The sequence below is a fragment of the Cuculus canorus genome, chromosome 36 (genome assembly GCF_017976375.1).
Source record: "Cuculus canorus isolate bCucCan1 chromosome 36, bCucCan1.pri, whole genome shotgun sequence".
In the NCBI taxonomy this organism is placed as follows: Eukaryota; Metazoa; Chordata; class Aves; order Cuculiformes; family Cuculidae; genus Cuculus; species Cuculus canorus.
Window position 1 is genome coordinate 301,676 of NC_071436.1, and position 22,271 is coordinate 323,946.

At 58.6% G+C, this 22,271-nt stretch overlaps 1 protein-coding gene across 1 annotated transcript in view; it reads left to right on the plus strand.

Annotated features, from left to right (window-relative positions):
• Nucleotides 1–22,071, plus strand: part of PFAS (phosphoribosylformylglycinamidine synthase) — an 84,063-nt gene extending 61,992 nt beyond the window's left edge. Inside the window, exons 21-29 of the mRNA XM_054052798.1 lie at nucleotides 1,043–1,198; nucleotides 5,539–5,664; nucleotides 7,067–7,212; nucleotides 8,090–8,300; nucleotides 9,444–9,535; nucleotides 10,616–10,730; nucleotides 12,339–12,479; nucleotides 18,138–18,293; nucleotides 21,707–22,071. Coding sequence (XP_053908773.1) covers nucleotides 1,043–1,198; nucleotides 5,539–5,664; nucleotides 7,067–7,212; nucleotides 8,090–8,300; nucleotides 9,444–9,535; nucleotides 10,616–10,730; nucleotides 12,339–12,479; nucleotides 18,138–18,293; nucleotides 21,707–22,005 — 1,442 coding nt within the window. The 3' untranslated portion in view covers nucleotides 22,006–22,071. The remainder of the gene's footprint in view (nucleotides 1–1,042; nucleotides 1,199–5,538; nucleotides 5,665–7,066; nucleotides 7,213–8,089; nucleotides 8,301–9,443; nucleotides 9,536–10,615; nucleotides 10,731–12,338; nucleotides 12,480–18,137; nucleotides 18,294–21,706) is intronic.
• Nucleotides 22,072–22,271: the final 200 nt, after the last annotated feature.

Sequence of the window (22,271 nt, forward strand, 5' to 3'; positions counted from 1 at the left end):
GTGTCTTGGGCTGATTTGGGGCTGTTTTGGGCTGATTTTGGGGTGTTTGGGGCTGATTTGGGGGTGTTTTGTGCTGATTTTGGGGTGTTTGAAGCTGATTTGGGGGTGTTTTGGGCTGATTTGGGGGTGTCTTGGGCTGAACTGGACAGATTTGGGGGTGTTTTGGGCTGATTTCGGGGTGTCTTGGGCTGATCTGGACTGATTTTGGGGCGTTTGGGGCTGATTTTGAGGTGTTTGGGGCTGATTTTGGGCTGTTTTATGCCGATTTGGGGGTGTTTTGGGCTGATTTCGGGGTGTTTGGGGCTGATTTTGGGGTGTCTTGGGCTGAACTGGGCTGATTTGGGGGTGTTTGAGACTGATTTGGGGGCATTTTGGGCTGATTTGGGGGCGTTTGGGGCTGATTTTGGGGTGTTTTGTGCTGATTTTGGGGTGTTTTATGCTGATTTTGGGGTGTCTTGGGCTGATTTGGGGCTGTTTTGTGCTGATTTTGGGGTGTTTTGGGCTGATTTGGGGGTGTTTGGGACTGATTTGGGGGCATTTTGGGCTGATTTTGGGGTGTTTTGTGCTGATTTTGGGGTGTTTTATGCTGATTTTGGGGTGTTTGGGGCTGATTTGGGGCTGTTTTGTGCTGATTTGGGGGTGTTTTGTGCTGATTTTGGGGTGTCTTGGGCTGAAGTGGACCGATTTGGGGGTGTTTGGGGCTGATTTTGGGGTGTCTTGGGCTGAACTGGACTGATTTGGGGGTGTTTGGGGGTGATTTTGGGGCATTTTGAGCTGATTTGGGGCTGTTTTGTGCTGATTTTGGGGGTGTTTTGTGCTGATTTTGGGGTGATTTGGGCACTTATGGGGTGTCTTGGGCTGATTTTGGGGCATTTTGAGCTGATTTGGGGGTGTTTGGAGCTGATTTTGGGGGTGTTTTGTGCTGATTTTGGGGTGTTTGGAGCTGATTTTGGGGGTGTTTTGTGCTGATTTTGGGGCTGTTTTGTGCTGATTTTGGGGTGTTTGGAGCTGATTTGGGGGTGTTGTTTTTGGGGGGCCCCAGGGGCGATTCTGTGGGTGCCGCTGAGCCCGGGGCGGCACCGCTTGGGGGGCAGCGCTCTCGCTCAGGTCTTCGCGCAGTTGGGGGACGCCTGTCCCGACCTCGAGGACCCCAAAATCCTCGCCAGCGCCTTCCGAGTCACCCAGGAGCTCCTCAAGGGTGAGGGGGGACCCCAAAAACGGGGGGGGGACCCCTAAATGTGGGGGTGGGGCCCAAAAAAAGGGGGGTCTTGGGTAGGAAAGGGGGATTTTGGGGTGGGATTTGGGGGGAAAAGGGGGATTTTGGGGTGCAGAGGGGACTCCAAAAAGGGGGGACCCCAAAGTGAAAGGGGGGACAGGGGGGACCCCAAAGTAAGGGGGTGACAGAAAGTGCTGGGAGGGGGATTTGGGGGGAAAAGGGGGTTTTGGGGTGAGAAAAGAGGGTTTTAGGGTGGGATTTGGGGGGAAAAGGGGGGTTTTGGGGTGCAAAGGGACCCCCAAAAAGGGTGAGAGGACCTCAAAATAAGGGGTGCCCTTAAGTGATGGGGGGGATTTGGGGGGGATTTGGGGGGGATTTGGGGGGGAAATGGGGTGCGGGAGGGGAAAAGAAGGGGTTTAGGGGTGGGATTGGGGGGGGCAGAAGGGGAGTTTTGGGGTGCAGGGGGACCGCGGGAAAGGGGGGGACCTCAAAATGATGGGATTGGAGGGGTTGGGGTGGAAAGGGGGGGTTTGGAGGGCAATAAAAGGGGGTTCGGGACCAAAAAAAGGGGGTTTGGGGCAAAAAAGGGGGGGGTTGGGGGGGCAAAAAAAGGGTTTGGGGGCAAAAAAGGGAGATTTGGGGCAAAAAATGGAGGTTTTGGGGCAAAAAAGGGAGTTTTGAGGGGCCAAAAGTGGGGGTTTGGGGCCAAAAAAGGTGTATTTTGGGGCAAAAAAAGGGAGATTTGGGGGGGAAAAGGGGGGCTGGGGGCAAAAAAGGGGGGGTTTGGGGGCAATAAAGGGGAGTTTGGGGCAAAAAAGGGGGGTTTTGGGTGAAAAAAAGGGGGATTTGGGGCAAAAAGTGTGTTTTGAGGGAAAAGGGGATTTGGAGTAAAAAAGGGGATTTGGGGTCCAAAGGGGATTTGGGGTCCAAGGGGGGATTTGGGGGTCCAGGGGGGGATTTGGGGTCCAAAGGGGATTTGGAGTCCAAAGGGGATTTGGGGTCCAAAGGGGATTTGGGGTAAAAAAAGGGGATTTGGGGTCCAAAGAGGATTTGGGGTCCAAAGGGGATTTGGGGTCCCAGGGGGGGATTTGGGGTCCCAGGGGGGCATTTGGGGTCCAAAGGGGATTTGGGGTCCCAGGGGGGGATTTGGGGTCCAAAGGGGATTTGGGGTCCCAGGGGGGCATTTGGGGTCCAAAGGGGATTTGGAGTCCAAAGGGGATTTGGGGTCCAAAGGGGATTTGGGGTCCCAGGGGGGGATTTGGGGTCCAAAGGGGATTTGGGGTCCAAGGGGGGGATTTGGAGTCCAAAGGGGATTTGGGGTCCCAGGGGGGGATTTGGGGTCCAAAGGGATTTGGGGTCCAAGGGGGGGATTTGGAGTCCAAAGGGGATTTGGGGTCCCAGGGGGGGATTTGGGGTCCAAAGGGATTTGGGGTCCAAAGGGGATTTGGGGTCCCAGGGGGGGATTTGGGGTCCAAAGGGGATTTGGGGTCCCAGGGGGGGATTTGGAGTCCAAAGGGTGGATTTGGGGTCCCAGGGGGGGATTTGGGGTCCAGGGGGGGATTTGGGGTCCAAAGGGGGGATTTGGGGTCCAAAGGGGATTTGGGGACCAAAGGGAATTTGGAGTCCAAAGGGGATTTGGGGTCCAAAGAGGATTTGGGGTCCAGGGGGGGATTTGGGGTCCAAAGGGGATTTGGGGTAAAAAAGGGGATTTGGGGTCCAAAGGGATTTGGAGTCCAAAGGGATTTGGAGTAAAGGGGATTTGGGGTCCCAGGGGGGGATTTGGGGTCCAAGAGGGGATTTGGGGTCCCAGGGGGGGATTTGGAGTCCAAAGGGGATTTGGGGTCCCAGGGGGGGGGGATTTGGGGTCCAAAGGGGATTTGGGGTCCAAGGGGGGGATTTGGAGTCCAAAGGGGATTTGGGGTCCCAGGGGGGGATTTGGGGTCCAAAGGGATTTGGGGTCCAAAGGGGATTTGGGGTCCCAGGGGGGGATTTGGGGTCCCGGGGGGGCATTTGGGGTCCCAGGGGGGGATTTGGGGTCCAAAGGGGATTTGGGGTCCCAGGGGGGGATTTGGGGTCCAAAGGGGATTTGGGGTCCCAGGGGGGGATTTGGAGTCCAAAGGGTGGATTTGGGGTCCCAGGGGGGGATTTGGGGTCCAGGGGGGGATTTGGGGTCCAAAGGGGGGATTTGGGGTCCAAAGGGGATTTGGGGACCAAAGGGAATTTGGAGTCCAAAGGGGATTTGGGGTCCAAAGAGGATTTGGGGTCCAGGGGGGGATTTGGGGTCCAAAGGGGATTTGGGGTAAAAAAGGGGATTTGGGGTCCAAAGGGATTTGGAGTCCAAAGGGATTTGGAGTAAAGGGGATTTGGGGTCCCAGGGGGGGATTTGGGGTCCAAGAGGGGATTTGGGGTCCCAGGGGGGGATTTGGAGTCCAAAGGGGATTTGGGGTCCCAGGGGGGGATTTGGGGTCCAAAGGGGATTTGGGGTCCAAGGGGGGGATTTGGGGTCCAAAGAGGATTTGGGGTCCAGGGGGGGATTTGGGGTCCAAAGGGGATTTGGAGTCCAAAGGGGATTTGAGGTCCAAAGGGGATTTGGAGTAAAGGGGATTTGGGGTCCAAAGGGGATTTGGGGTCCAAGGGGGGATTTGGGGGTCCAGGGGGGGATTTGGGGTCCAAAGGGGATTTGGGGTCCAAAGGGGATTTGGAGTTCAAAGGGGATTTGGGGTCCAGGGGGGGATTTGGGGTCCAAAGGGATTTGGGGTCCAAAGGGGATTTGGGGTCCCAGGGGGGGATTTGGGGTCCCGGGGGGGCATTTGGGGTCCCCGGGGGGGATTTGGGGTCCAAAGGGGATTTGGGGTCCCAGGGGGGGATTTGGAGTCCAAAGGGTGGATTTGGGGTCCCAGGGGGGGATTTGGGGTCCAAAGGGGGGATTTGGGGTCCAAAGGGGATTTGGGGACCAAAGGGAATTTGGAGTCCAAAGGGGATTTGGGGTCCAAAGAGGATTTGGGGTCCAGGGGGGGATTTGGGGTCCAAAGGGGATTTGGGGTAAAAAAGGGGATTTGGGGTCCAAAGGGGATTTGGGGTCCAAAGGGATTTGGAGTCCAAAGGGATTTGGAGTAAAGGGGATTTGGGGTCCCAGGGGGGGATTTGGGGTCCAAGAGGGGATTTGGGGTCCCAGGGGGGGATTTGGGGTCCAAGAGGGGATTTGGGGTCCCAGGGGGGCATTTGGGGTCCAAGGGGGGATTTGGGGTCCCGGGGGTGGATTTGGGGTCCCAGGGGGGGATTTGGGGTCCAAAGGGGATTTGGGGTCCAAAGGGATTTGGGGTCCAAGGGGGCATTTGGGGTCCAGGGGGGGATTTGGGGTCCAAGGGGGGGATTTGGGGTCCAAAGGGGATTTGGGGTCCCAGGGGGGAATTTGGAGTCCAAAGGGGGATTTGGGGTCCAAGGGGGGATTTGGGGTCCAAAGGGGATTTGGAGTCCAAAGGGGATTTGGGGTCCAAAGGGGATTTGGGGTCCCGGGGGGGATTTGGAGTCCAAAGGGGATTTGGGGTCCAAAGGGGATTTGGGGTAAAAAAAGGGGATTTGGGGTCCAAAGAGGATTTGGGGTCCAAAGGGGATTTGGGGTCCCAGGGGGGGATTTGGGGTCCAAAGGGGATTTGGGGTCCAAGGGGGGGATTTGGAGTCCAAAGGGGATTTGGGGTCCCAGGGGGGGATTTGGGGTCCAAAGGGGATTTGGGGTCCAAGGGGGGGATTTGGGGTCCAAAGGGATTTGGGGTCCAAAGGGGATTTGGGGTCCCAGGGGGGGATTTGGGGTCCCGGGGGGGGCATTTGGGGTCCCAGGGGGGGATTTGGGGTCCAAAGGGGATTTGGGGTCCAGGGGGGGATTTGGAGTCCAAAGGGTGGATTTGGGGTCCCAGGGGGGGATTTGGGGTCCCAGGGGGGCATTTGGGGTCCAAAGGGGATTTGGGGTCCCAGGGGGGGATTTGGGGTCCAAAGGGGATTTGGGGTCCCAGGGGGGGATTTGGAGTCCAAAGGGGATTTGGGGTCCCAGGGGGGGATTTGGGGTCCCGGGGGGGATTTGGGGTCCAAAGAGGATTTGGGGTCCAAGGGGGGATTTGGGGTCCCGGGGGTGGATTTGGGGTCCAAAGAGGATTTGGGGTCCCAGGGGTGGATTTGGGGTCCCGGGGGGGATTTGGGGTCCCGGGGGTGGATTTGGGGTCCCGGGGGGGCATTTGGGGTCCCAGGGGTGGTTCTGGGGTGGTGTTTTGGGGTTCGGGGGTGTTGGGGTTCAGGAGGAGCGCTGAGGAGGCTCTGGGGGGGCGCAGGGCGGGTGCTGAGCGCCGGGCACGACATCAGCGATGGGGGCCTGGTGGGAGCGGCGCTGGAGATGGCCTTCGGCGGCAACTGCGGCCTTCGCCTCCGCCTCGGCGACGTCCCGCCCGGCGCCACCCGTGAGCTCCTCACACCCTCATGGTCCTCATGGTCCTCATGGGCTTCATGGTCTTCATGAGCTTCATGGGCTCCATGAGCTCCATGGGCTTCATGTTCTCCATGTTCCTCATGTTCTTCATGTTCTTCATGGGCTTCATGGGCTCCATGAGCTTCATGGGCTCCATGTTCTTCATGTTCCTCATGGGCTTCGGGTTCTTCATGTTCTTCATGGTCTCCATGGGCTCCATGAGCTTCATGTTCCTCATGTTCCTCATGGGCTTCGTGGGCTCCATGGGCTCCATGAGCTTCATGGGCTTCGTGTTCTTCATGTTCTTCATGGGCTCCATGGGCTCCATGAGCTTCATGTTCTTCATGGTCTTCATGTTCTTCATGGGCTCCGTGTTCTTCATGTTCTTCATGGGCTCCGTGTTCTTCATGTTCTTCATGTTCTTCATGTTCTTCGTGGGCTTCATGGGCTTCATGTTCTTCATGGTCTCCATGGGCTTCATGTTCTTCATGTTCTCCATGTTCCTCATGGCTTCGTGTTCTTCATGGGCTCCATGGGCTTCATGGGCTTCATGGGCTTCATGGTCTCCATGGGCTTCATGAGCTTCATGTTCTTCATGGGCTCCATGTTCTTCATGTTCTTCATGTTCTTCATGTTCCTCATGGGCTTCGTGGGCTTCATGGGCTCCATGGGCTTCATGGACTCCGTGTTCTTCATGTTCTTCATGTTCTTCGTGGGCTTCGTGGGCTTCGTGGGCTCCATGTTCTTCATGGGCTCCATGGGCTTCATGGGCTCCATGGGCTCCATGTTCTTCATGTTCTTCATGGGCTTCATGGGCTTCATGGGCTTCGTGGGCTCCATGGGCTCCATGGGCTTCATGGGCTCCATGGGCTCCATGTTCTTCATGTTCTTCATGGGCTCCATGTTCTTCATGGGCTTCATGGGCTCCATGGGCTCCATGGGCTTCATGTTCTTCATGGGCTTCATGGGCTCCATGTTCTTCATGTTCTTCATGGGCTCCATGGGCTTCATGTTCTTCATGTTCTTCATGTTCTTCATGTTCTTCATGGGCTCCATGGGCTTCATGGGCTCCTCAATGTTCTCCATGTCCTGTGTCCTCCTTATTCTCCATATCTCCACCTTCTCCATCTCCTCCATCTTCTCCATATCTCCATCTCCTCCATATCTCCATGTTCTCCATCTCCATATCTCCATGTTCTCCATCTCCTCCATATCTCCATCTCCACCTCCTCCCTCTCCACCTCCTCCATATCTCCATCTCCTCCATATCTCCACCTTCTCCATCTCCTCCATATCTCCACCTCCTCCCTCTCCACCTCCTCCGTATCTCCTCCCCACCTCCACGTTCTCAGTCTTCTCCTCGTCTCCCCTCTCGGTCCCGGTTGTCCCCTCAGCGTTGGCCGTCCTCTTCGCCGAGGAACCGGGTCTTCTCCTGGAGGTCCCCACCGATGCCACCGAGGACGTCTGTCGGCGCTACCGCGACGCCGGTGTCACCTGCGTCCCCATCGGCCACAGCGGCCCCTACGGCCCCGAGGCCACGGTGAGGGGACAACCGCTGACCTCGGCCCCGGGGTGGCCTCCTGGTGACCTCCTCCATCTCCACGTCCCCACCACAGGTGGAGATGGTGGCGGCCATGATGGCAGCCATGTTCCTCCCCATCTCCACGTCCCCACCCCAGGTTGAGATGGTGGTGGCCACGTTCCTCGCGTTCCTCCCCATCTCAGTGTCCTCCTGACAGGTTGAGATGGTGGTGGCCATGACGGCGGCCATGTTCCTCCCCATCTCCACGTCCCCACCCCAGGTTGAGATGGTGGTGGCCACGTTCCTCGCGTTCCTCCCCATCTCAGTGTCCTCCTGACAGGTTGAGATGGTGGTGGCCATGATGGCGGCCATGTTCCTCCCCATCTCAGTGTCCCCACCCCAGGTTGAGATGGTGGTGGCCACGTTCCTCGCGTTCCTCACCATCTCAGTGTCCTCCTGACAGGTGGAGATGGTGGTGGCCATGATGGCGGCCATGTTCCTCCCCATCTCCGTGTCCCCACCCCAGGTTGAGATGGTGGTGGCCACGTTCCTCGTGTTCCTCCCCATCTCCCTGTCCTCCTGGCAGGTTGAGATGGTGGTGGCCATGATGGCGGCCATGTTCCTCCCCATCTCAGTGTCCCCACCCCAGGTTGAGATGGTGGTGGCCACGTTCCTCGCGTTCCTCACCATCTCCCTGTCCTCCTGACAGGTGGAGATGGTGGTGGCCATGACGGCGGCCATGTTCCTCCCCATCTCCACGTCCCCACCACAGGTTGAGATGGTGGTGGCCATGATGGCGGCCATGTTCCTCCCCATCTCCACGTCCCCATCCCAGGTTGAGATGGTGGTGGCCACGTTCCTCGGGTTCCTCACCGTCTCGCTGTCCCCCTGGCAGGTGGAGGTGGTGGTGGGCGGTGTCTCCATGTTGGCCGAGCCCGTCGGTGACCTTCGGGCCCTCTGGGAGGCCACCAGCTTCCGGCTGGAGCGGGAACAGGCGGCCGTCGCCTGTGTGGAGCAGGAGGAGAGCGACCTGCGGCGCCGGCGGGGGCCCAACTTCACCCTCACCTTTGACCCCTACCACGACCCTCCCCTCCTGCGGCACCTGGGTCAGAGGGCACTTGGGGGGCAGCACCGGGGGGGGCACTATGGGGCTCTATGGTCCCTGTGGGTCTCTATGGTCTCTATGGTCTCTGTGGGTCTCTATGGGTCTCTATGGGTCTCTATGGGTCTCTATGGGTCTCTATGGGTCTCTATGGGTCTCTATGGGTCTCTGTGGGTCTCTATGGTCTCTGTGGGTCTCTGTGGGTCCCTATGGGTGTCTGTGGGTCTCTATGGGGATCTGTGGGTCTCTATGGTCTCTATGGGTCTCTATGGGACTCTATGGGTCACTATGGGTCACTATGGGTCTCTATGGTCTCTGTGGGTCCCTATGGGTCTCTGTGGGTCACTATAGTCTCTGTGGGTCTCTATGGGTCCCTATGGTCTCTATGGGTCTCTATGGTCCCTGTGGGTCTCTATGGGTCTCTATGGGTCTCTATGGATCTCTATAGGTCTCTATGGGTCTCTGTGGGTCACTATGGGTCTCTGTGGGTCACTATAGTCTCTATGGGTCTCTATGGGTCTCTATGGGTCTCTGTGGGTCTCTATGGGTCTCTATGGTCTCTGTGGGTCTCTGTGGGTCCCTGTGGGTCTCTATGGGTCTCTGTGGGTCACTATGGGTCTCTATGGGTCTCTATGGGTCTCTATGGGCTCTCTATGGGTCTCTATGGGTCTCTATGGGTCACTATGGGTCTCTATGGGTCTCTGTGGGTCACTATGGTCCCTTTGGGTCTCTATGGGTCTCTATGGTCTCTGTGGGTCTCTATGGGTCTCTATGGGTCTCTATGGGCTCTCTATGGGTCTCCATGGGTCTCTATGGGTCACTATGGGTCTCTATGGGTCTCTGTGGGTCACTATGGTCCCTTTGGGTCTCTATGGGTCTCTATGGTCTCTGTGGGTCTCTATGGTCTCTGTGGGTCTCTATGGTCCCTATGGGTCCCTATGGGTCTCCATGGGTCTCTATGGGCCTCTATGGGTCTCTGTGGTCCCTATGGGTCCCTATGAATGTCTATGGGTCCATGTGAGTCCCTATGGGTCCCTATGGGTCTATATGGGTCTCTATGGGTCCCTATGGGTCTGTGTGGTCCCTATGGGTCCCTATGAGTCTCTGTGGGTCACTTGGGGGTCACTTATGGGTCTCTGTGGGGCAGAGGGCCCGGGCCCGCGCGTGGCGGTGCTGCGGGAGGAGGGCAGCAATGGCGACCGGGAGATGGCGGCCGCGTTCCTCATGGCCGGCTTCGAGGTACCCCAGAGCGCCCCTGTGCCCCATAGCGGCCCTGCCCCATAGCGCCCGTGTGCCCCATAGCGACCCTGTGCCCCAGAGCGTCCGTGTGCCCCAGAGCAACCCTGCCCCATAGCGGCCCTGCCCCATAGCGCCCCTGCCCCATAGCGGCCGTGTGCCCCAGAGCGACCCTGCCCCATAGCGGCCCTGCCCCATAGCGACCCTGCCCCATAGCGTCCCTGCCCCATAGCGACCCTGTGCCCCATAGTGTCCGTGTGCCCCATAGCGCCCGTGTGCCCCACAGCCTCCATGTGCCCCATAGCGTCCCTGCCCCATAGCGCCCGTGTGCCCCATAGCGACCCTGCCCCATAGCGTCCGTGTGCCCCATAGCGGCCCTGCCCCATAGCATCCCTGCCCCATAGCCTCCATGTGCCCCATAGCGTCCGTGTGCCCCATAGCATCCGTGTGCCCCATAGCGTCTGTGTGCCCCATAGCGTCCCTGTGCCCCATAGCGGCCCTGCCCCATAGCGCCCGTGTGCCCCAGAGCGACCCTGCCCCATAGCGTCCGTGTGCCCCATAGTGCCCGTGTGCCCCATAGCCTCCGTGTGCCCCAGAGCGTCCATGTGCCCTATAGCGTCCCTGTGCCCCATAGCGTCCCTGTGCCCCATAGCATCCGTGTGCCCCATAGTGTCCGTGTGCCCCATAGCGTCCCTGTGCCCCATAGCGTCTGTGTGCCCCATAGCGTCCCTCTCCCCATGGTGTCCCCACGTTGTCCGTCTGTCCCCGCGGTGTCCGTCTGTCCCCACGGCGGTGTCCGTCTGTCCCCATGTCCATCTGTCCCCATGTCCGTCTGTCCCCACGGTGTCCGTCTGTCCCCACAGCAGTGTCCGTCTGTCCCCATGGTGTCCGTCTGTCCCCACGGTGTCCGTCTGTCCCCGCGGTGGTGTCCGTCTGTCCCCCGGTGGTGTCCGTCTGTCCCCATGGTGTCCGTCTGTCCCCTGGTGTCCGTCTGTCCCCACGGCGGTGTCTGTCTGTCCCCGCGGTGTCCGTCTGTCCCCATGGTGTCCGTCTGTCCCCACGGCGGTGTCCGTCTGTCCGCAGGTGTGGGACGTCACCACGGAGGACCTCTGCTCGGGCACCGCCACTCTCGACGGCTTCCGCGGCGTCGCCTTCGTTGGGGGTTTCAGCTACGCCGACGTCCTGGGATCGGCCAAGGGTGCGCGGGGGACCCATTTGGGGGGACCCCGGGGTTTGGGGGTCCCTAAATTTGGGGGTTCCATAGCTTTGAGGTCCTCCAGGTTTGGGGGTTCTCAAGTTTTGGGCTTCAGTGGAACCTTCAGTTGAGGTCCTCCAGGATTTGGGGTTCCTTCAGTTGAGGGGCTCCAAGTTTGGGGGTTCCTCAGCTTTGGGGTTCCTCAGCTTTGGGGTTCCTCAGCTTCAGGGTGGCCACACTTTGGGGTCTCCCAAGGTTTGGGGTTCCCGGGATTTGGGGGTTCCATAGCTTTGAGGTCCTCCAGGTTTGGGGTGTCCCAACTTTGGGGTTCTCCTGGACGTGGGGGAGGTGGATTTGGAGGTTCTCAGCTTTGAGGTCCTCCAGGTTTTGGGGTTCCTCAGCTTTGGGGTCTCCCAAGGTTTGGGGTTCCCGGGATTTGGGGGTTCCATAGTTTTGAGGTCCTCCAGGTTTGGGGTGTCTCAAGTTTTGGGCTTCCCTGGAACCTTCATTGGAGGTCCTCCAGGATTTGGGGGTTCTTTGGGTTGGAGATCCTCCAGGATTTGGGGGTTCCATGGGGTTGAGGTCCTCCAGGTTTGGGGGTTCCTCAGCTTTGGGGTTCCTCAGCTTTGGGGTCTCCCAGGGTTTGGGGTTCCCGGGATTTGGGGGTTCCATAGTTCTGAGGTCCTCCAGGTTTGGGGTGTCCCAACTTTGGGGTTCCCCTGGACGTGGGGGATGTGGATTTGGAGGTTCTCGGCTTTGAGGTCCTCCAGGTTTTGGGGTTCCTCAGCTTTGGGGTCTCCCAAGGTTTGGGGTTCCCGGGATTTGGGGGTTCCATAGTTTTGAGGTCCTCCAGGTTTGGGGGTTCTCAAGTTTTGGGCTTCCCTGGAACCTTCATTGGAGGTCCTCCAGGATTTGGGGTTCCTTCGTTTGAGGTCCTCCAGGATTTGGAGGTTCCTTCGTTTGAAGGTCCTCCAGGATTTGGGGGTTCCTTCGTTTGAGGTCCTCCAGGATTTGGGGGTTCTTTGGGTTGGAGATCCTCCAGGATTTGGGGGTTCCATCAGTGGAGGTCCTCCAGGATTTGGGGGTTCCTTCGTTTGAGGTCCTCCAGGATTTGGGGGTTCCATCAGTGGAGGTCCTCCAGGATTTGGGGTTCCTTCGTTTGAGGTCCTCCAGGATTTGGGGGTTCTTTGGGTTGGAGGTCCTCCAGGATTTGGGGGTTCCTTCAGTTGAGGTCCTCCAGGATTTGGGGGTTCTTTGGGTTGAAGGTCCTCCAGGATTTGGGGGTTCCATCAGTTGAGGTTCTCCAGGATTTGGGGGTCCATCAGTTGAGGTCCTCCAGGATTTGGGGGTTCCTTCATTTGAAGGTCCTCCAGGATTTGGGGTTCCTTCGTTTGAGGTCCTCCAGGATTTGGGGGTTCCTTCATTTGAAGGTCCTCCAGGATTTGGGGGTTCCTTCCGTTGAGGTCCTCCAGGATTTGGGGGTTCTTTGGGTTGAAGGTCCTCCAGGATTTGGAGGTTCTTTGGGTTTGAGGTTCTCCAGGATTTGGGGGTTCCTTCAGTGGAGGTCCTCCAGGATTTGGGGTTCCCCTCATTTTCGGGGTTCACTTCCAGGCTGGGCGGCCGCCATCCGCTTCAACCCCCGCGCGCGGGAGGTCCTCGAGAGGTTCCGTCACCGTCCGGACACCTTCAGCCTCGGCGTCTGCAATGGCTGCCAACTCATGGCCCTCCTCGGATGGGTCGGAGGAGCTTCCGGTGGGGCTCTGGGGGCACCCATGGGTGCTGCGGGAGGTCCTATGGGTGCTGGGGGGTCCTATGGGTGAGGGGGGGTCCTAAAATGAGGGGGGGTCCCATGGGTGCTGGAGGAATCCATGGTGGAACCTTCAACCTCAATGGGTTCCACCTCTTGGGTTGGGGGTTGGGGGGGTCCTATGGGTGCTGGGGGGGTCCCATGGGTGTTGGGGGGTCCTAAAATGAGGGGGGGTCCCATGGGTGAGGGGGGGTCCTAAAATGAGGGGGGGTCCCATGGGTGCTGGAGGAATCCATGGTGGAACCTTCAACCTCAATGGGTTCCACCTCTTGGGTTGGGTGCTGGGGGGTCCTATGGGTGCTGGGGGGGTCCCATGGGTGTTTGGGGGGGTCCTATGGGTGCTGGGGAGGTCCTATGGGTGCTGGGGGGGCCCTAAAATGAGGAGGGGTCCCATGGGTGCTGGAGGAATCCATGGTGGAACCTTCAACCTCAATGGGTTCCACCTCTTGGGTTGGGGGTTGGGGGGGTCCTATGGGTGCTGGGGAGGTCCTATGGGTGCTGGGGAGGTCCTATGGGTGAGGGGGGGTCCTAAAATGAGGGGGGGTCCCATGGGTGCTGGAGGAATCCATGGTGGAACCTTCAACCTCAATGGGTTCCACCTCTTGGGTTGGGGGTTGGGGGGGTCCTATGGGTGCTGGGGGGGTCCTATGGGTGCTGGGGAGGTCCTATGGGTGCTGGGGGAGGTCCTATGGGTGCTGGGGGGTCCCATGGGTGAGGGGGGGGCCTAAAATGAGGGGGGGTCCCATGGGTGTTGGTGGAATCCATGGTGGAACCTTCAACCTCAATGGGTTCCACCTCTTGGGTTGGGGGTTGGGGGGGTCCTATGGGTGCTGGGGGGGTCCTATGGGTGCTGGGGGAGGTCCTATGGGTGCTGGGAGGTCCCATGGGTGAGGGGGGGTCCTAAAATGAGGAGGGGTCCCATGGGTGCTGGAGGAATCCATGGTGGAACCTTCAACCTCAATGGGTTCCACCTCTTGGGTTGGGGGTTGGAGGGGTCCTATGGGTGTTTGGGGGGGTCCTATGGGTGCTGGGGGAGGTCCTATGGGTGCTGGGGGGTCCCATGGGTGAGGGGGGGTCCTAAAATGAGGAGGGGTCCCATGGGTGCTGGAGGAATCCATGGTGGAACCTTCAACCTCAATGGGTTCCACCTCTTGGGTTGGGGGTTGGGGGGGTCCTATGGGTGCTGCGGGAGGTCCTATGGGTGCTGGGGAGGTCCTATGGGTGCTGGGGGGTCCCATGGGTGAGGGGGGGCCCTAAAATGAGGGGGGGTCCCATGGGTGCTGGAGGAATCCATGGTGGAACCTTCAACCTCAATGGGTTCCACCTCTTGGGTTGGGGGTTGGGGGGGTCCTATGGGTGCTGGGGGAGGTCCTATGGGTGCTGGGGGGGTCCTATGGGTGCTGGGGGGTCCTATGGGTGAGGGGGGGCCCTAAAATGAGGGGGGGTCCCATGGGTGCTGGAGGAATCCATGGTGGAACCTTCAACCTCAATGGGTTCCATCTCTTGGGTTGGGGGTTGGGGGGGTCCTATGGGTGCTGGGGGAGGTCCTATGGGTGCTGGGGGAGGTCCTATGGGTGCTGGGAGGTCCCATGGGTGAGGGGGGGTCCTAAAATGAGGGGGGGTCCCATGGGTGCTGGAGGAATCCATGGTGGAACCTTCAACCTCAATGGGTTCCATCTCTTGGGTTGGGTGCTGGGGGGTCCTATGGGTGTTTGGGGAGGTCCTATGGGTGCTGGGGGAGGTCCTATGGGTGCTGGGGGGTCCCATGGGTGAGGGGGGGTCCTAAAATGAGGGGGGGTCCCATGGGTGCTGGAGGAATCCATGGTGGAACCTTCAACCTCAATGGGTTCCACCTCTTGGGTTGGATTTGGGGGGGTCCTATGGGTGCTGGGGGAGGTCCTATGGGTGCTGGGGGGTCCCATGGGTGTTGGGGGGTCCTAAAATGAGGGGGGGTCCCATGGGTGCTGGAGGAATCCATGGTGGAACCTTCAACCTCAATGGGTTCCATCTCTTGGGTTGGGTGCTGGGGGGTCCTATGGGTGTTTGGGGGGGTCCTATGGGTGCTGGGGGGGTCCTATGGGTGCTGGGGGGTCCCATGGGTGAGGGGGGGTCCTAAAATGAGGGGGGGTCCCATGGGTGCTGGAGGAATCCATGGTGGAACCTTCAACCTCAATGGGTTCCATCTCTTGGGTTGGGTGCTGGGGGGTCCTATGGGTGTTTGGGGAGGTCCTATGGGTGCTGGGGGAGGTCCTATGGGTGCTGGGGGGTCCCATGGGTGAGGGGGGGTCCTAAAATGAGGGGGGGTCCCATGGGTGTTGGAGGAATCCATGGTGGAACCTTCAACCTCAATGGGTTCCACCTCTTGGGTTGGATTTGGGGGGGTCCTATGGGTGCTGGGGAGGTCCTATGGGTGCTGGGGGGTCCCATGGGTGAGGGGGGGGCCCTAAAATGAGGGGGGGGCCCATGAGTGTTGGTGGAATCCATGGTGGAACCTTCAACCTCAATGGGTTCCACCTCTTGGGTTGGGGGTTGGGGGGGTCCTATGGGTGCTGGGGGGGTCCTATGGGTGCTGGGGGGGGTCCTATGGGTGCTGGGGGGTCCCATGGGTGAGGGGGGACCCTAAAATGAGGGGGGGCCCATGGGTGCTGGAGGAATCCATGGTGGAACCTTCAACCTCAATGGGTTCCACCTCTTGGGTTGGGGGTTGGGGAGGTCCTATGGGTGCTGGGGGGGTCCTATGGGTGCTGGGGAGGTCCTATGGGTGCTGGGGGGGTCCTATGGGTGCTGGGGGGTCCTAAAATGAGGGGGGGGCCCATGGGTGCTGGAGGAATCCATGGTGGAACCTTCAACCTCAGTGGGTTCCACCTCTTGGGTTGGAGGTTGGGGGGGTCCTATGGGTGCTGGGGAGGTCCTATGGGTGCTGGGGGAGGTCCTATGGGTGCTGGGGGGTCCCATGGGTGAGGGGGGGTCCTAAAATGAGGAGGGGTCCCATGGGTGCTGGAGGAATCCATGGTGGAACCTTCAACCTCAATGGGTTCCACCTCTTGGGTTGGGGGTTGGGGGGTCCTATGGGTGTTTGGGGGGGTCCTATGGGTGCTGGGGAGGTCCTATGGGTGCTGGGGGGTCCCATGGGTGAGGGGGGGTCCTAAAATGAGGAGGGGTCCCATGGGTGCTGGAGGAATCCATGGTGGAACCTTCAACCTCAATGGGTTCCATCTCTTGGGTTGGGTGCTGGGGGGTCCTATGGGTGTTTGGGGGGGTCCTATGGGTGCTGGGGAGGTCCTATGGGTGCTGGGGGAGGTCCTATGGGTGCTGGGGGGTCCCATGGGTGAGGGGGGGTCCTAAAATGAGGGGGGGTCCCATGGGTGCTGGAGGAATCCATGGTGGAACCTTCAACCTCAATGGGTTCCACCTCTTGGGTTGGATTTGGGGGGGTCCTATGGGTGCTGGGGGGGTCCTATGGGTGCTGGGGGGGGTCCTATGGGTGCTGGGGGGTCCCATGGGTGTTGGGGGGGTCCTAAAATGAGGGGGGGTCCCATGGGTGTTGGTGGAATCCATGGTGGAACCTTCAACCTCAATGGGTTCCACCTCTTGGGTTGGGGGTTGGGGGGGTCCTATGGGTGCTGGGGGGGTCCTATGGGTGCTGGGGGAGGTCCTATGGGTGCTGGGAGGTCCCATGGGTGAGGGGGGGCCCTAAAATGAGGGGGGGACCCATGGGTGCTGGAGGAATCCATGGTGGAACCTTCAACCTCAATGGGTTCCATCTCTTGGGTTGGGGGTTGGGGAGGTCCTATGGGTGCTGGGGGGGTCCTATGGGTGCTGGGGGGGGTCCTATGGGTGCTGGGGGGTCCCATGGGTGAGGGGGGGGGCCTAAAATGAGGGGGGGTCCCATGGGTGCTGGAGGAATCCATGGTGGAACCTTCAACCTCAATGGGTTCCATCTCTTGGGTTGGATTTGGGGGGGTCCTATGGGTGCTGGGGGGGTCCTATGGGTGCTGCGGGAGGTCCTATGGGTGCTGGGGGGTCCCATGGGTGAGGGGGGGGCCTAAAATGAGGGGGGGTCCCATGGGTGCTGGAGGAATCCATGGTGGAACCTTCAACCTCAATGTTCTCAATGGGTTCCACCTCAAAGCCCTGTTGGGTTTGGGTCATTTTTGGGGGGTCCCTCTGCTTTTTGGGGGTCCCTGAGGAGTTTTGGGGGGTCCCTATGGGTTGAGGTCCTTTTGAGGGATTCCTTTGAGTTTTGGGGGTTCCCTGAGGAGTTTTGGGGGGTCCCTATGGGTTGAGGTCCTTTTGAGGGATTCCTTTGAGTTTTGGGGGTCCCTGAGGAGTTTTGGGGGGTCCCTATGGGTTGAGGTCCTTTTGAGGGATTCCTTTGAGTTTTGGGGGTCCCTGAGGAGTTTTGGGGGGTCCCTATGGGTTTGGGTCATTTTGAGGGATTCCTTTGAGTTTTGGGGGTCCCTGAGGAGTTTTGGGGGGTCCTTGGGTGGTGTCTTTGTTTTTAAGGGGTTCCTTTGGATTTTGGGGGGTCCTTTTGAGGAGGTCCTTTGGATTTTGGGGTTCCCTGAGGAGTTTTGGGGGGTCCCTGGGTGGAGGGGTCTCTGTTTTGGGGGAGTCCCTGTGGATTTTGGGGGTCCCTATGGGTTGAGGTCCTTTTGAGGGGATTCCTTTGAGTTTTGGGGGTTCCCTGAGGAGTTTTGGGGTGTCCTTGGGGGGGTCTCTGTTTTGGGGGGGTCCCTGTGGATTTTGGGGGGTCCCTATGAGCTGAGGTCCTTTTGAGGGGATTCCTTTGGATTTTGGGGGTTCTCTGAGGCGTTTTGGGGGGGTCATTTTGGGGGTCCCTATGGGTTGAGCTCCTTTTGAGGGGATCCTTTGAGTTTTGGGGGTTCCCTGAGGAGTTTTGGGGGGTCCCTGGGTCAGGGGGGGTCTCTGTTTTGGGGGGATCTCTGTGGATTTTGGGGGATCCCTGGGTGGGGGGGGTCTCTGTTTTGGGGGATCTCTGTGGATTTTGGGGGGTCCCTATGGTTTAGAATCATTTTGAGGGGATCCTTTGGATTTTGGGGGTTCCCTGAGGAGTTTTGGGGGGTCCCTATGGGTTTGGGTCATTTTGAGGGGAACCTTTGGATTTTGGGGGGTCCCTGAGGAGTTTTGGGGTTCCCTGAGGAGTTTTGGGGGGTCCCTATGGGTTTGGTTCATTTTGAGGAGGTCCTTTGGGTTTTTGGGGGTTCCCTGAGGAGTTTTGGGGTGTCCTTGGGGGGGTCTCTGTTTTGGGGGGGTCCCTGTGGATTTTGGGGGTCCCTATGGGTTGAGCTCCTTTTGAGGGGATTCCTTTGAGTTTTGGGGGTTCCCTGAGGAGTTTGGGGGGTCCCTGGGTGGGGGGGGGTCTCTGTTTTGGGGGTTCCCTGAGGAGTTTTGGGGGATCCCTGGGTGGGAGGGGGTCTCTCTTTTGGGGGGGTCCCTGTGGATTTTGGGGGGTCCCTATGGGTTGAGCTCCTTTTGAGGGGATTCCTTTTGAGTTTTGGGGGTTCCCTGCGGACTTTCGGGGTGTCTTTAGGGGGGTGTTGGGGTCCCCCTTTTGGGTCGCTGATGTTTTTGGGGTGCAGGGGGTGCGGGGTCTCCCCCCGCGGTGGTGCTGAACCCCAACCTCTCGGGGCGCTTCGAGTCGCGGTTCGTGGCGGTGAGGGTGGAGGCGACGCCGGCGCTGATGCTGCGCGGGATGGAGGGCTCCTGCCTGGGGGTCTGGGTGGCCCACGGCCAGGGTGCGCACGGGGGGAACTGGGAGCAACTGGGAGCCACTGGGAGGGACTGGGAGGGGACTGGGGGGGACTGGGAGGGCACTGGGAGGCACTGGGAGGGACTGGGGGGGACTGGGAGGCACTGGGAGGGCACTGGGAGGGACTGGGAGCAACTGGGAGGGCACTGGGAGGCACTGGGAGGCACTGGGAGGGACTGGGAGGCACTGGGAGTGATGAATGGGGAGCTGGGAAGCACTGGGAGGCACTGGGAGGGCACTGGGAGGGAACTGGGAGGGCACTGGGAGGGACTGGGAGGCACTGGGAGGGCACTGGGAGGGACTGGGAGGGAACTGGGAGGCACCAGGAGGCACTGGGAGTGATGAATGGGGCACTGGGAGTGAAGAATGGGGGCACTGGGAGGCACTGGGAGGGACTGGGAGGGAACTGGGAGGGAACTGGGAGGGATGAATGGGGAGCTGGGAAGCACTGGGAGGCACTGGGAGGCACTGGGAGGGACTGGGAAGCACTGGGAGGGACTGGGAGTGATGAATGGGGCACTGGGAGACACTGGGAGGCACTGGGAGGGCACTGGGAGTGAAGAATAGGGCACTGGGAGGCACTGGGAAGTAACTGGGAGTGAAGAATGGGGCGCTGGGAGGCACTGGGAAGCACTGGTTCCTACTGGTTCCTACTGGTCCTTACTGGTTCCTACTGGTCCTTACTGGTTCCTACTGGTTCCTTACTGGTTCCTACTGGTTTCTTACTGGTTCCTTACTGGTTCTTACTGGTTCCTTACTGGTTCCTTACTGGTCCTTACTGGTTCCTTACTGGTTTCTTACTGGTCCTTACTAGTTCCGTACTGGTTCTTACTGGTTCCTACTGGTCCTTACTGGTTCCTACTGGTCCTTACTGGTTTCTTACTGGTTCCTTACTGGTTCCTTACTGGTTCCTACTGGTTCCTACTGCTTCGTTACTGGTTCCTTACTGGTTTCTTACTGGTTCCTACTGGTTCCTACTGGTTTCTTACTGGTTCCTACTGGTCCTTACTGCTTCCTTACTGGTTCCTACTGGTTCCTTACTGGTTCCTAATGCTTCCTTACTGGTTCTTACTGGTTCTTACTGGTCCTTACTGGTTCCTACTGGTTCCTTACTGGTTCCTAATGCTTCCTTACTGGTTCTTACTGGTTCTTACTGGTCCTTACTGGTTTCCTACTGGTTCCTACTGGTCCTTACTGGTCCTTACTGGTTCCTACTGGTTCTTACTGGTTCCTTACTGGTCCCTACTGGTCCTTACTGGTTCCTACTGGTTCTTACTGGTTCCTTACTGGTTCCTTACTGGTCCTTACTGGTCCTTACTGGTTCCTACTGGTTCTTACTGGTTCCTCACTGGTTCCTTACTGGTCCCTACTGGTCCCTTACTGGTTCCTTACTGGTTCCTTACTGGTTCCTACTGGTTCCTTACCGGTTCTTACTGGTCCTTACTGGTTCCTACTGGTTCTTACTGGTTCCTTACTGGTTCCTACTGGTTCCTACTGGTCCTTACTGGTTCCTTACTGGTTCCTACTGGTTCCTTACCAGTTCTTACTGGTCCTTACTGGTTCCTACTGGTCCTTACTGGTTTCTTACTGGTCCTTACTGCTTCCTTACTGGTTCCTACTGGTCCTTACTGGTTCCTTACTGGTCCTTACTGCTTCCTTACTGGTTCCTACTGGTTCCTTACTGGTTCCTAATGCTTCCTTACTGGTTCTTACTGGTGCTTACTGGTCCTTACTGGTTTCCTACTGGTTCCTTACTGGTTCCTACTGGTCCTTACTGGTTCCTACTGGGTCCTTACTGGTTCTTACTGGTTCCTTACTGGTTCCTACTGGTTCTTACTGGTTCCTTACTGGTTCCTACTGGTCCTTACTGCTTCCTTACTGGTTCCTTACTGGTTCCTACTGGTCCTTACTGGTCCTTACTGGTCCTTACTGGTTCCTTACTGCTTCCTTACTGGTTCCTACTGGTCCTTACTGGTCCGTACTGGTCCTTACTGGTTCCTTACTGGTTCCTACTGGTTCTTCCTGGTTCCTTACTGCTTCCTTACTGGTTCCTACTGGTTCCTTTCTGGTTCTTACTGGTTCCTTACTGGTTCCTACTGGTCCTTACTGGTTCCTACTGGTTCCTACTGGTCCTTACTGGTTCCTACTGGTTCCTACTGGTTCCTTACTGGTTCCTACTGGTCCTTACTGGTCCTTACTGCTTCCTTACTGGTTCCTTACTGGTTCCTACTGGTCCTTACTGGTTCCTTACTGGTTCCGTACTGGTCCTTACTGGTTCCTTACTGGTTCCTACTGGTTCTTCCTGGTTCCTTACTGCTTCCTTACTGGTTCCTACTGGTTCCTACTGGTTCCTTACTGGTCCTTACTGGTTCCTTACTGGTTCCTACTAGTTCCTACTGGTCCTTACTGGTTCCTACTGGTTCCTTACTGGTCCTTACTGGTTCTTACTGGTTCCTTACTGGTTCCTACTGGTTCTTACTGGTTCCTTACTGGTTCCTACTGGTCCTTACTGCTTCCTTACTGGTTCCTTACTGGTTCCTACTGGTCCTTACTGGTCCTTACTGGTCCTTACTGGTTCCTTACTGCTTCCTTACTGGTTCCTACTGGTCCTTACTGGTCCGTACTGGTCCTTACTGGTTCCTTACTGGTTCCTACTGGTCCTTCCTGGTTCCTACTGCTTCTTTACTGGTTCCTACTGGTCCTTACTGGTCCGTACTGGTTCCTACTGGTCCTTACTGGTTCCTACTGGTCCTTACTGGTTCTTCCTGGTTCCTACTGGTCCGTACTGGTCCTTACTGGTTCCTACTGGTTCTTCCTGGTTCCTTACTGCTTCCTTACTGGTTCTTACTGGTTCCTACTGGTCCCTACTGGTCCCTACTGGTCCTTACTGGTCCGTACTGGTTCCTACTGGTCCTTACTGGTCCTACTGGTCCGTACTGGTCCTTACTGCTTCCTTACTGGTTCCTACTGGTCCTTACTGGTTCCTTACTGGTTCCTACTGGTCCTTACTGGTTCCTACTGGTCCTTACTGGTTCTTACTGTTTCCTTACTGGTTCCTACTGGTCCGTACTGGTCCGTACTGGTCCTTACTGGTTCCTTACTGGTTCCTACTGGTTCTTCCTGGTTCCTTACTGCTTCCTTACTGGTTCCTACTGGTCCCTACTGGTCCCTACTGGTCCCTACTGGTCCTTACTGGTCCGTACTGGTTCCTACTGGTCCTTACTGGTCCTTACTGGTCCGTACTGGTCCTTACTGCTTCCTTACTGGTTCCTACTGGTCCTTACTGGTTCCTTACTGGTCCTTACTGGTCCTTACTGGTCCTTACTGCTTCCTTACTGCTTCCTTACTGGTTCCTACTGGTCCGTACTGGTCCTTACTGGTCCGTGCTGGTCCCCGCAGGGCGGTTCCAGTTCTCCTCGGCGGCGCCCTCGGCGCTGGTGGCGCTGCGCTACGCGGACGATGGGGGGCGCCCCACGGAGCGGTACCCGCTGAACCCCAACGGCTCGGCGGGGGCGGTGGCGGCGCTCTGCTCGCCCTGCGGCCGCCATTTGGCCGCTATGCCCCACCCCGAGCGGGGCGTGGCCTCCTGGCAGTGGCCATGGTGGCCGCCGGCCTGGCCCCGCCCCCACCGCCACCGCGCGCCGTGGCTGCGAATGTTCCAGAACGCGCGGGAGTGGTGCCTCCGCGGCACCCAGTAGGGGCCACCGGGGGGGCTAATGGTGGCCACCGGGGGGCTAATGGTGGCCACGGGGGGGCTAGTGGGGGCCATGGGGCTAGTGGGGGCCATGGGGCTAGTGGTAGCCACAGGGCTAGTGGGGGCCACCGGGGGGCTAATGGTAGCCACGGGGCTAGTGGGGGCCCCACGGCCACTAGGGGCCACGGGGGGGCTAGTGGGGACCCCAGGGGGCTAATGGTGGCCATGGGGCTAGTGGTGGCCACATGGGGCTAGTGGTAGCCACAGGGC